The sequence below is a fragment of the Solanum stenotomum genome, chromosome 1 (genome assembly GCF_019186545.1).
Source record: "Solanum stenotomum isolate F172 chromosome 1, ASM1918654v1, whole genome shotgun sequence".
NCBI lineage: Eukaryota > Viridiplantae > Streptophyta > Magnoliopsida > Solanales > Solanaceae > Solanum > Solanum stenotomum.
The window spans coordinates 71,222,477-71,235,315 of NC_064282.1; the positions used below are offsets into that span (position 1 = coordinate 71,222,477).

A 12,839-nucleotide genomic window follows, 5' to 3' on the forward strand; every position below is an offset into this window, starting at 1 on the left:
ACTATTAAAGAAGAAGATTTAAAAAGAAAATCATTATAGGTCTTACTATTAAAGAACAAGATTTAAAAAGAAAATCCTCACTCTTTTAAATTGATGTTTTTTTGTCGTTATTCTTTCCCCACTTTTCCATTGCCATAATATAATTAGTAACAAATTAAATAAGGGTGCTACATTATTGACCACTTTTCTCATTTGAAGATTTCATAGTCCTATAAATATAGACATATTTGCTCCTCATTTTTTCACTATATCTCAAGACTCAAAGGAGAATTCCTCTCTTTATGCTTTCATTTCTCACATACACTCGAAACTATTTTTTCAGGAAGCAAGGAGAATACAACAAGGCGTGTTCTTCCTTTGATACTTTCAAGTTGCAAACGAGAAGAAGTGCACAATTGTTCTTGTGAAGAAAATGTTTTTCTATGAAATTCATACTTTTGATGAAAGCACACCAGTGCTTGCACACACATTTGAAATGCACAAGAGTATTTTCAGAGGCAATCTTAATAGAATATCAACTACTAGATCTTCTGGTAAAGAACGATCCATAGTTAACTCTATTTCTCATAATGTCTCTTGTCATCAGATACATATATGATATATCTTTTCTTGCCATCAGATTCATATATATATATATATATGATATATCATCTCTTGTCATTAGATCCATATAGGATGTTTCGTGCAAAGAGGTGTTATACTAATAATTTTCTACGGGTAATTCCTGCACTGTCTTTCTTTTAGATGATAAATTGTACTAATTATGAGTACTAACAAACTATTTTTCATTTATCTCATTAGTCAGTGTGGAGATATCTTCAGCCTTCACGGACAATTTCATAAAAATGAAATTTGACGTTGCAGACCCTCATGTTCTTTGCATGTTCTGACTCTCTTCGTAAACTTCTTTCCCTTTTTTCTTAGCATTATTGGTTCTAGGAGCGCCAACAATGCTAAAAGAAAAGGAAAATAAGTTTACTTTAATTGAAAAAGAATCAGCTGGATTCTTAGGCAACAAGATTTAATTAATTAACTTATCAAAGACTTGAATGATATTAATCACCTAACATCAATCAAGTATATCTTTCTATACTTCTAATGTAATATTATTAGTTAATTCATACTATCTTTATTTGTGTAATAACATAAAGAAAGGGAAGATGTATCACTGATTATTATGAAAATATCCCACAACAACATATTTTTTTTTTGATATTTTCTGAGCTTGATTTTTGTTTATAGTAACTGCGATCGAACAAGCAACTATATCTCTATCCATTCTCCGGGAACATATCGACCAATTTGACTTGGTCATGGTGGATGCCAACATGCTTGAAATGGACTACCTTGAATTCATCAAGTCCACTCAACTCATCAAAGACAAACCTATAATTTGTAAGATCATTTCCTCAAAATCTTAATTATTTTTCTTGGTTTAGTGTGTGCTATTCATTAATTCAAAAGTGTATTTAAACGTGTTAATATAACACATCATTATTGACCTTTATCTACTATAATAATAATATCAAACAATTGACTTCTTAACACATTAGTGTTACTTGTAGTTTCTATATATATATATATATATTGCCAGATTCTATATTTATATAAGTTCACTACAAAAGTGGTGTATATAAATTCGAACATCTAACTTCTCCCCACAATTCTAGATACCTCATTTAATTAATATTTTGTTCTGATTTTTTATTTTTGGCTTAGTGATGTTTCCAGAGGTGATGATCGAAATGATAAAAGAAGCACCAACACAAGGGATATGCTACATTTTTAAGAAGTCGCTCATTTCATCATTGAAACTCAAGGATGTATGGAAGCATGTGAAGTGGCACAATAACAAGGCAAATGAAAAATCACAACACGACAAGGCTAATCAAGTTTATGTAATGGACAACACATCTTGTCCTATGAAAATGCAAGACAGAAAGGGAAAAAGCATAGTCAATTTCTCTGAGACTTATCAAGATCAAGAGGTAGGTTCTTTAATAGAAAAAGATGAGGCAAAAAGGTCTAAGAGAATCAGAAGTACTAATGAGGAGGCACAAGTTAAACGTAGTGGTCCTTCAGAAAAAGAAGAGGATCATTCTTTTCTTTCAAAAATAAGTACAGAAAGACTAGAAAAGAAAAGACGAAACCTGAAATGGACAGCAGAGCTTGATAAGAAATTAGACGAGGTTGTTCGCGAGTTAGAAGACAAAGGTAAGTGTTCAAATACTTTGTTTTTATCCCAACACAAAGAAGTAGAAAAAATAAGAATGTTGGTTAAGGAAAATATTAAGTAGAAATTTTCTTAATGTTCACAATTTTACTATTAAATTCTTATTATTTGTCTTACCATGTTGATTTAGCTACTACGAAAAATGTGCTGGAGAGGATGTGTGTGTAGGATTTGACTAAAGAATGTCTCACCTATCGTCTAAAGGTATCCAAGTATGAAAAAACATTTATGATTCAAGGTTTTGTCAATTTTTCCTAATATTTTTCATCTTATGTAGAAATATCGGTCCCAAAAACGACAAGCTCCGAATGTTGAACCAATTACTTCAACGAACTTCAATGAGGAACATCATTCCAATGTGTTGAATTCAAGTAACTTCTCTGCGGATGTCAATGAATTATTTCAAGGAGCATACATACCTCAACCACTAGAAGTTCCTTTGGTTGCTTTACCAAGTTCAAATGATTATTCCTTGAACGAGTGCGATGAGTGGATTAATGAGTTTCTTGAGCTTGACGATTTGAGCTGAAATTAAGCTAGTAAATTATAGTGTCAGATCCCACAACTTGCTAGATTACATTCCTATTTTTGAAAGATCAACTCAAACATTCCTAGATGTTCGACAATTTTTATTTATCTATTGTGATTGGCCTCTGTAGAACTCAAACAATCTTTAACTTTTGTTATTTTGCCTATGAAAGGATTGAATGAATATTTTATTTTTATTTTGTGTGTATGCTTTACTCATGAGACATGGATCACCTTCTTGAATAAATTTTCATTATGCTCTATCATGCCTTCTTCTATTTTATTTTTTTGTGATTGAAAATAAAAATAAATGTTATTCCTTTTAAAAAGATAAAGAACATGCAAAGATAAGATTATAGAGATAAATGGAACCGATAATACTGCTATACTAATTATCTCGTAGCTTCCCAAATTAAAAGGACCCTGGAGTGAAAGACTTTTAATAATTTCAAAGTTGGAGTAGGAATCCTAAGTTGTTTAGAATTTGTTATTTTTGGTGCTTATTTAATTAATATCTCGTAGGATTTGTTTGTCTTAGTTTATAGATGAATAGGTTTTCTAGTCGTAGTTTAATTTGGCTTCCTACTATGAAAAATAAGGATGTTGTTGGTTATTTTCAATATTCAGAAAAGAAAGGTCGATAAAAAAAATAGGGAGAGATTGAATTAGGATTCAAGAACTTTTGAGTTTATTCCTTCAAATTGATATTACAAACTCCATGGTCATGGTAGAGAATCAAAGAGTTCTCGCTGCCGGCCGACGCTTATGACCTATATATCCACCTGTCTGGCGAATGATCATTTTGATAAAGGTTGGACGCGATGACATATGCATGAAAAAAAACCCACAATAATCTTCTACCAACCCATTACAAGAGAACCAACGGTCCTACAAGAAAGAACCGATATCTACCACTCCTTGGCCATTCCCGCAAACTGATACGAGGGGTTAGACACTCCATGTGCCTCTAAGATACCCAGGTTGAACAACCTATCCTGGCATTTGGTTAAGAAGTCATAAGACTTCTCTCCAGCCATAATGTGAAATTTGGGAGGTGCCAATCTAACAAATCTCTCAAAGCTTTCTTGTTCAGCAACCAATATGGCTGCACTAGCAAAAATAGGTGGAGCTGCGAATCTCAGAGGTGCCATAGAAGGCACTGAAGATCAACTAGGAAGGCACTGAATCAAGAGTCTTAAATCCCACACTAGGACCCTGAACTGGTGATGTAACACCAACTATAATAGTATAACCTAAAGTACACGGAAGAACCCCAGAAGGAGGGGCACTATCCAATCTAGTCAATAACCTGACGATCAACTCCTGAAGTATCAGAGTGTTGTCTTGAATTGAAGGAAGCTGGGCTGGTTCCTTCTTTTCAGTCTACTGCTCAATAACATCCTCATGATCATACATGGGCTCAGATGATGTTTCCCTAGTTCGTCCTCGAGAAGGTGTTTCCCCTCTCGCTTGGTCACGACCTCTAACTCGAGTGTGTCCTCTACCTTACCCACAGGCTGGGGCTCAGGCAAAAAGGTACGATCTCACCCTCTGTGACTCTGGCTCTAGTCCTCATCATTTGTGCAGAAATAATATATTAGGAGGTATGCAACATTTGATATGAATAACTTGCACGAAAGGAATCAAATGGAAGGAATTTCTCCTACTAGGTATTTTGTAGCCTCTCGAAGATAAGTACGAATGTCTATATACATATCCGTAAGACTCTATTAGACACCCTTGTCATGACCCGAGCCTACACCCTGGACGTGGCCGGCACTCGAGAACCATTGTTGGCCCCCAAGCGAACCCTCATCCTGGCTGACTGCAAGCGGAATACTAACTCAAGCATACAAAAGCTTAAAGACTGAATAAATATAAAACTCATCTTTAAAATAATCTCAACAATGCTCAATAAAGATGTAACACCTCAGAACTTAGCTCAGACAGTAAATTAGAAAATTAGTGAACCACAAAAGGGTTGATGGACCGTGAAAGGAACCATGGTCCGTCACCCTCATTGTGGTTTACACCCACCCAGAAGTTGTGGACCACAAAGCCTTTCACGGGCCGTGGACCACTACACGAGCCATGGGAAGTCTCGTGGCAGCAAGGTAGAGCCACCCAAGGCTCAGACATCAGACCACAGAGCCCTCAACGGGATGTGGTCTTGATGACGGGCCGTGGTGAGGTTCGTCCATCTGAACCAGTACACCCCTTGCCCTAAAAGAGGAACCACAGTGGCCTTCACGGTTCGTGGTCCTTCACACGGTCCATGAAGTGGACCGTAGAGGGGAGAGCCCAGAACAAGTAAACAATGTCCAGCAGCCACAACCCACTTGACGGGACGTGGTCCCTTTGACGGTCTGTCAATGGCACTGTGGTAGGGCTTTGTTAGCTGTTACGTCAGGGTAGTTTTGGTCTTTTCCCCTATGCATCGAACATCTAAACTATGTCGTTTAACACATAAACTACGTCGTTTTACTCAATTTTAGCGCAATATTCTAGTCAGATATTACCCTAAACGATTATTCAGCAAAACTTAGAGAAAAAGGAGGAGAAAGAGTCGACCAACCCCTTAAGAACAAGCAAGAGATTTTCTTCAGTTCAACCCTGAAATACAAAGAATTTCTTCGTGAATTTCGTCACCAGGTATGTGGGTTTTCACTAGTGGTTTCCTTTCATCCACTAGGTCCCTAGAATTCAGTCAGACTCTTGATTCTCTATATCTTGTTTAGACCTAGGGTTTCAAAAACCTTAGTTAATTGTTGTGAATTAGCTGTTGTAGTATCCTAAATCAAAATAACTTGTTTTCTTGGTAAGTTCGCTTAGTTCCTTGCATGAAACTCAAAACCCTAGTTTGTGTTGATTCTCTTAGTTCATGAATTACACTTGCTAGGTCAGTAAAATAAATAATCATGCTCCAGATTTCGAATGTTACATTCTCAGTATTTAAATGTTGCATTCCCAGATTGCATGTCAGTATTTCGAGCTATTTAGTGTTTTAGTCATATATATATATATTTAGTTGAGAGTATACTAAGCACCGAGTTGGACTAGGATTCAGCGTATCCTCATAGTCCCAGAACTATGTGCCTCCGTAGGTTTATAAATCCCCTCTATTAGGCATCAGATTTAGTGATCATGCAGTCATGCCTTTATACCCCTGTCAAGGTATATTGGGTCTTCTCGATGGGGCGTGTACATCAGACTCCACGTTTACCACACGTGGTTTTATGTCTGTTAATAATCGCCCCCACAGTCATACTCTAGTGCATTTGACCAGGTTTTCTGTTTATACTTCAGTATTTAGTCTCAACATGTTATGTTCATGATTAGTACTTGGTCATTGCATTTACCTCAGTTTTTAGTTATATTTCAGTATCTATGCTTCTGTTCATATCATGTCATTGCTCAGTTATACTTTGTTCAACTTATATGTTTTGTTCAACTATTATCTATATCTTGCATGCTCAGTACATTCCAAGTACTGACGCATACTCTGCGCTACATCCTTTCATGATGTAGGTTTAGGTACTCAGCATTCAGATCACGCTTAGATCGAGTTGTTGTTCCGTATTTAGCAGCTTCAGTGGTGAGTCCTTATACTTCAAGGACAATTGACATGTTTTTCACATTCAGTCTTTTATTTATGTTTTTCAGTTTTGTTAGAATTAGTTGGGGGCATGCCCCATCAATACTATTCAGTTAGAGGCTTTTCAGACATAGTAGTAGATTCAGCTTTAGTTTTGAGTGATTGTTCAATATCACTAAACTCTTAGTATGTTTTATACATTCATACTACTTGGGTATAACCCATTTTCAGTTATCTATTGTTTTTGCTTCCGCATAGTAGTATGCTTATGGTATGCCAGAGACAGGGTTAACTTAGGGTCACTCGTGATCCTAGGTACTGTGTTATGTCAAGGCGGTAGCCTCGGGGTGTGACAAGAGAACTCAGAGTTTGTAAAAACAACTCAAAGAAGATGCATACTGCAAAACTACTCAACTTTGTCTATCTGTGAACGCTCTACTATTATAGAAGGATATCAGGACAAGACCTACGTCATCTCAAAACTACTAACTGTAAGATAAAAGTGAAGTCCTCCAGAATATAAGAAGGCTAACCAAAGCTGATTAGAATATCCCATGACCTCAACAAAACGCCTGTTGATGATCCTGAATACCTGTATCTGCATCATGAAATAATACAGGCCAGATGACTAAGTACATGGAATGTAAGAGCAAGTAAGGGGAATTCTAAAACATAAACATAAGCTTGAACTAGTGGAAAAGAAACATACTTACCTCTTCTCAACTCAGTCAACTCAACTCAAAGAAACATAGTTCAACTCAACTCAGATAAATATAGGGCTCAACTCAATGATAAGATATTCAACTCAGTGAAATAAGACTCAACTTAATAATAAGATATTTAACTTAGATAAATAAGGCTCAATTCAATGATAAGATACTCGACTCTGGGTACTCAACTCTGGATACTCAACTTATTATAAAACAACAATAAAAGATGCAGTATGTGGAAATCTTTTAAAACAGTAGATAACAACTCAATGTATTGAAAAATACAATAACAAATCAGTTTGTATGCAAGGATACAAGATAAAATCTGTTTGTATATGAAAATACAAAGTAAACTCTGTGTATATAAGAATACAAAATATTTCTGTGGGAGTTTCTCTAACCGAAAATCATCACTATGATCTATGTGATGATACAACGTCTAACACACGCTGGCAGAGCCGTCCTATACTTTGTTGGGGTATATGAACTACTACTAAATGGATCCACTAGTCTATGCTAAAAGCATTAAGGAATCATCTAAAAAGTATGACTCTTTCAACCCACGTTGGCTGCATGGTTTATGGGGGTTGTGAGTCGTCTGNCAGAGCTGTCCTATACTTTGTTGGGGTATATGAACTACTACTAAATAGATCCACTAGTCTATGCTAAAAGCATTAAGGAATCATCTAAAAAGTATGACTCTTTCAACCCACGTTGGCTGCATGGTTTATGGGGGTTGTGAGTCGTCTGAACTCTCCCCCATATCGGTGCTCAATACGACTCCCAAAATATAACTAGCTCATATGTTTAAAAACATAAACTCTTTTTGTGGTTTGAGATTATTACTCAAAATCTTTCTCTAAGAAGAGATGGTACTCTACTGCTCAAATTCTTTTGGAAATCTCAGTTTCCTCCTCTTTTAAAGGTGAAAACATTTACCCTTAGGAATACTTAGTTCCGATATACCATTTTAAAGAAAATGAACTCAACTCAAGTGCTCAAGTCTTAAAACAAGTTCAGATAAACTTGTAAAGGACTTCCCAAAATAAGGTTCATGCCAAATTATGGACGTGAACGACTCAATTCAGGGTTTTCACTAACCATACATAGAACTCAATACTCGGAACTCAAAAACTTCAATGATAATACTCATTTCAAGAATGCTCAACTCAAAGGGTTCATGCGGAATTATGGGCATGAACAACTCAACTCAAGGACTTCATAATACTACTCATCTTAAGAATGTTCAACTCATAGGGTTCATACGGAATTATGTGCATTAACAACTCAACTCAAGGACTTCATGGGTAACATGTAATAGTTTCATGATTAGGAATATAATCTCAAAAGGGTTAGGAACTCATTACTCAAGACTTAAAACTTAAAGATACTACTCCTCTCAAAGATGCTCAATTTATGAAGTTCATGCGGAATTTATGGGCATGAACGACTCGACTCGAGGGTTAAATAACAATATGGAACTCATGTATACAAATCTTCTCATTCTCATACTTACTTTATCAAAACTTAGTTCAAATCGATAGTTGATCTCAAAGGATTCACGATTGAACTCAAAGACTTTCTTGAACTCTACTTTTAACTCTCTCTCTTGAATTTGAATTATGATTCAAGAGTTATGATTCATGATATGATGGATCTCGTGATGATAATGTAGACTCATGAATACACTCTCCGCATTCTCATACTCACTTGCTTGAGTCTTGAAACAAGTTATTTGAAACTGTAGAAGACTCCTCAAAAGACTCAAAGGGACTTTCTCAAAATGTTTGAAAGAACTCTCAAGACGCAACTCTCAACTCTACCTTGAATTTGAATTATGAATTCAAGGTTATGATTTTTGTGATAGGAAGGATATCGTTATGATTAAATGAGTTTTAGATAGTTAATCATGAGAAATAGTTGAAAAAAACTGCTTGGGGAGCAAGTCCGCGACGCGGAGATGAATTATCATATTTGGTCACGAAATTAATTAAAATCCTTATTTAATCTAGATAAGAATCATAGTATATAACACTTCTAGATCAATTAGAATTTATCTTATATAAAAAAATTACAGTTCTATTTTATTGCTAATATTTTAAATGTGGAGAAAAACGAAAGTAGTAATATTTACATGTAAACTTTTACAGAAATTGTAACGAACTCCAAAAAGGATTAGGAAGTTGTTTTTGTATATAGGAATTGATGGAGGAAATACTTTTGCTATAATATTTTTGTGCTTACATCTTTTTTATTCCAAAAAGTTGAGAGCACCAATTGTTAAAGATAACTTATATTAGGTGTAATTGTTAAATAGTTATGACCTTTCTTAACATGTAGGAATTAGAAGTTAACTAAAATTTTTATCCAATTATATATTTTTTTAAAATCAATCCTAACACCAAACATAACTCTTACAAAACTTATGCAATAAATGGTTTGTGAAAAAGAATTATAGTCAAAGAAGTAGGAATCTGAAGCCAATATATACTCCCTCCGTAGTCGGTTCTCTTTTATTTGTCAAACTAGTCCATATTCACGTCTTGTTATCCTTTTATGTAAATCATTACTCCACATATGTCTTTCATTAAAAGAAAATTTAATTAGGTATTAAGATTAAATTGCTTGATTTGGCGTAAATAATACTCCGTTATAAGATTGTATATTTGTCATAAGCTTGGTGGATAAAATGATAAAGGAAAAAGAAAAAAAGTAAACCTTTTTTGTCCCTTGGAGAGAGGTTTTACTACCTTGCTTCTCTATTGTTCCTTCTCAGAGCCAAACAACGGCCTTTAACCTCTAGATTCCGACCGGCGATGCCGGTTATCCATAACCCTAACTGGTTCTACACTGCTTCAAATATCAATCCAAATCGTTCTTTCTCGACCTTCAGCTTCCCTAAAACCCTCACATTTTCAAACTCCTTATTGTTGGGTTTTAGCAAGGTGTGAATGGGAAATAAGAAGAGAAAAATGGAAAATGTGGGGAACCAATTTTTGGAGGGAAAATGAAAAGTCTTTGAAAATGAAAAGTCATTTCTCCCATATTGGTAGAATAAAGAAAAACTGTTGTCCTTATATTAGGAAACACTTCCTTTAGTTCTTAAAGGTTTAAGAAGAAGGTGCCCCCTCGCGCCGTTGTCGTCGCTCACTCGAATTTGGATTTGGCAAATGATGTGATTGATTGATAATATATTTGGACAAAATTTATTTAATCAGTCTCATTAATTGATTTCCTTTCTCTTATAAATTTATTAAGAATGTTAATTAATTAATAGAATTAATTTCGCATAACAGAATTATTTAAAATTTGTGCGTAATGGTAAAGTCGTTTTGAAGGGACCTGTTCCTTCCGAAAAGACGTTACTTTTCCCAAAAGACACAACGTTCTGGAAAGACATGTCTGAACAGATGTGTTCACACCATTGTCCGAACAGACGCATTCCTTGATGTAGGTGGCTATAAATAGAGTCTTTTTCCATTTTTCAACACTGAAATTTTTTCCCTTCTACATACATTTTCTTACAAAAACAAAATTGTCGATCGACTGAGTCTGTGTGTGTTCTCGTTGATGTTCTTGTATTCGCTGAAATTAGTGAAGTTTGAGGTACCGCTATTTCTCTAATAGTTAATCCATTTTATCGTGGGAGGAATTAATCTGTAACCTCGGGTACTTGAGGGGATTAAATTTCTTGAGGAAGCACAGTGGGTTCTGTGGACTCGTATTATTAGTTTCTATCTATTGCATCTTTTTTCTGTTTCTATTTTTTCCTAACCTGAATATAGGAGATAACAAGCTTAAGAAAGTTAATTTGGTTTCTGTATTTGAGGTTTCTGGAGATTAAAACCTCTATGGTTTTCTACTCTGTTTGAATTTTAAAATTCATTCGATAAATGATTAAAAGAACATAAAAACTTTATCGTTAAATCAGAAACAGGTTGTGTAAGGATTTATTCCTTACTGTTAGTATTTCACATACTAAAACTGTAATGAAAAAAAAAAACAAATTCAAGTAAAGTAAATGTTGGAACAATGAGTACTGCAACAACATCCGTTGTACACAATCATTCAACTTCTGCCCTTGCACCGGCTGAGAAACCTGCAAAGTTTTGGGGAGTCGACTTCAAGAGATGGTAGCAGAAGATGTTCTTGTATCTGACTACGTTGAGTCTGCAGAGGTTCATTAGTGAGAACATTCCTATTTTGTTGGATGGAACTCCGGACGAAGAACGATTCTTGGTAACAGAAGCATGGAAGCATTTAAATTTTTTTTTGTGTAAAATCTATATTCTGAATGGCCTGCAAGATGATCTGTACAATGTGTACAGTAGTGTCAAAACCTCAAAAAAACTCTGGAATGCTTTAGAAAAGAAGTACAAAATAGAGGATGCCAGAATGAAGAAGTTCATTATGGCAAAGTTCTTGGACTATAAGATGATAGAGAGTAAGACCGTCGTCACCCAAGTTCAAGAACTGCAGGTCATAATCCATGATCTCCTTGCTGAAGGTATAAATTTATTTAATGCCTATTTTGAACATATTAAGTCGATTCTTAATACTCAGATAATCTTTAATGTAGGATTGATTATGAATGATGCTTTTCAAGTGGTGGTCATTATTGAGAAGTTACCTCCGTTGTGGAAGGACTTCAGAAACCATTTGAAACATAAACGCAAGGAGATTACTGTTGAAGATCACATGGTAAGGCTGAGAATCGAAGAGGATAAAAAGGCCGCAGAAAAGAGGTCACATGGTAAATCAACAATATTTGGAGTAAATATTGTTGAAGAAGATCCCACAAAATCAAAGAAAAGAAAGAAAGCATCTGGTCCAAAGAGCAATCCTCTTAAGAAGAAATTCAATGGAAACTGCTTCAATTGTGGCAAACGTGGTCATAGGTTTACTGACTATCGGGGTCCTAAGAAGGACAAGAAGAAGGATCAAGCAAATTTGGCTGAATCTAAGAAGAGATGGACGATCTCTGTGCAATGCTTTTAGAATGCAACTTGGTTGGAAAAGAGAATGGTGGATAGATTCTGGTGCCTCATGCCATGTTTGTGCCAACAAAGAAATATTTACATCATATACTCCAGCACCAGCAGACAATAAGTTATTTATGGCGAACTCCGCTACTGCAAAGGTTGAAGGAACTGGCAAGGTCCATTTAAAGATGACCTCAGGCAAGGTGGTGACTTAGTTTCTATACCAGTCCTTACCAAGAATGGATTCAAATGTGTATTTGTTTCTGATAAAGTTGTAGTAAGTAAGAATGAGATGTATGTAGGAAAATGTTATCTCACTGAGGGCCTCTTCAAACTCAATGTAATTGCAGTTGATATGACTTAAGATTCTGCTTCTTCTTACTTGCTTGAGTCTAAATGTTTATGGCATGAACATTTGGGACATATCAATAACAAAACCTTTGCGAAAACTGATTAGCTTAAATGGTTTGCCTAAATTTGAGTGCAATGAACCAAAATATCAAGTTTGCATTGAATCTAAGTATGCTAAGCATCCTTATAAATCTGTTGAAATGAGTTCATACCCCTTAGAACTGATTCACACCGACATTTGTGACATGAAGTCAACACCATCACGTGGTGGGAAAAAGTATTTCATAACTTTTATTGACGATTGCACTAGATACTATTATGTCTATTTGCTACATGGTAAGGATGAAGCAATAGATGCATTTAGGCAATATAAAACTGAAGTTGAAAAACAGTTGGATCAAAAGATCAAAATGATCAGAAGTGATAGAGGTGGAGAATAT

The 12,839-nt window shown here is 35.3% G+C and overlaps 1 protein-coding gene and 1 pseudogene across 1 annotated transcript; both read left to right on the top strand.

The window, feature by feature from the left end:
* The first annotated feature begins 1,320 nt into the window (after window positions 1–1,320).
* LOC125869110 (uncharacterized) lies at window positions 1,321–2,297 on the top strand (annotated as a pseudogene).
* Window positions 2,298–11,209: 8,912 nt separating this feature from the next.
* Window positions 11,210–12,263, top strand: LOC125856191 (uncharacterized). The gene is made up of 3 exons (XM_049535739.1): window positions 11,210–11,573; window positions 11,646–11,819; window positions 11,965–12,263. Exons 1-3 carry the CDS (start codon window positions 11,210–11,212, stop codon window positions 12,261–12,263), a joined length of 837 nt encoding a protein of 278 aa, XP_049391696.1.
* The last annotated feature ends 576 nt before the right edge of the window (window positions 12,264–12,839 follow it).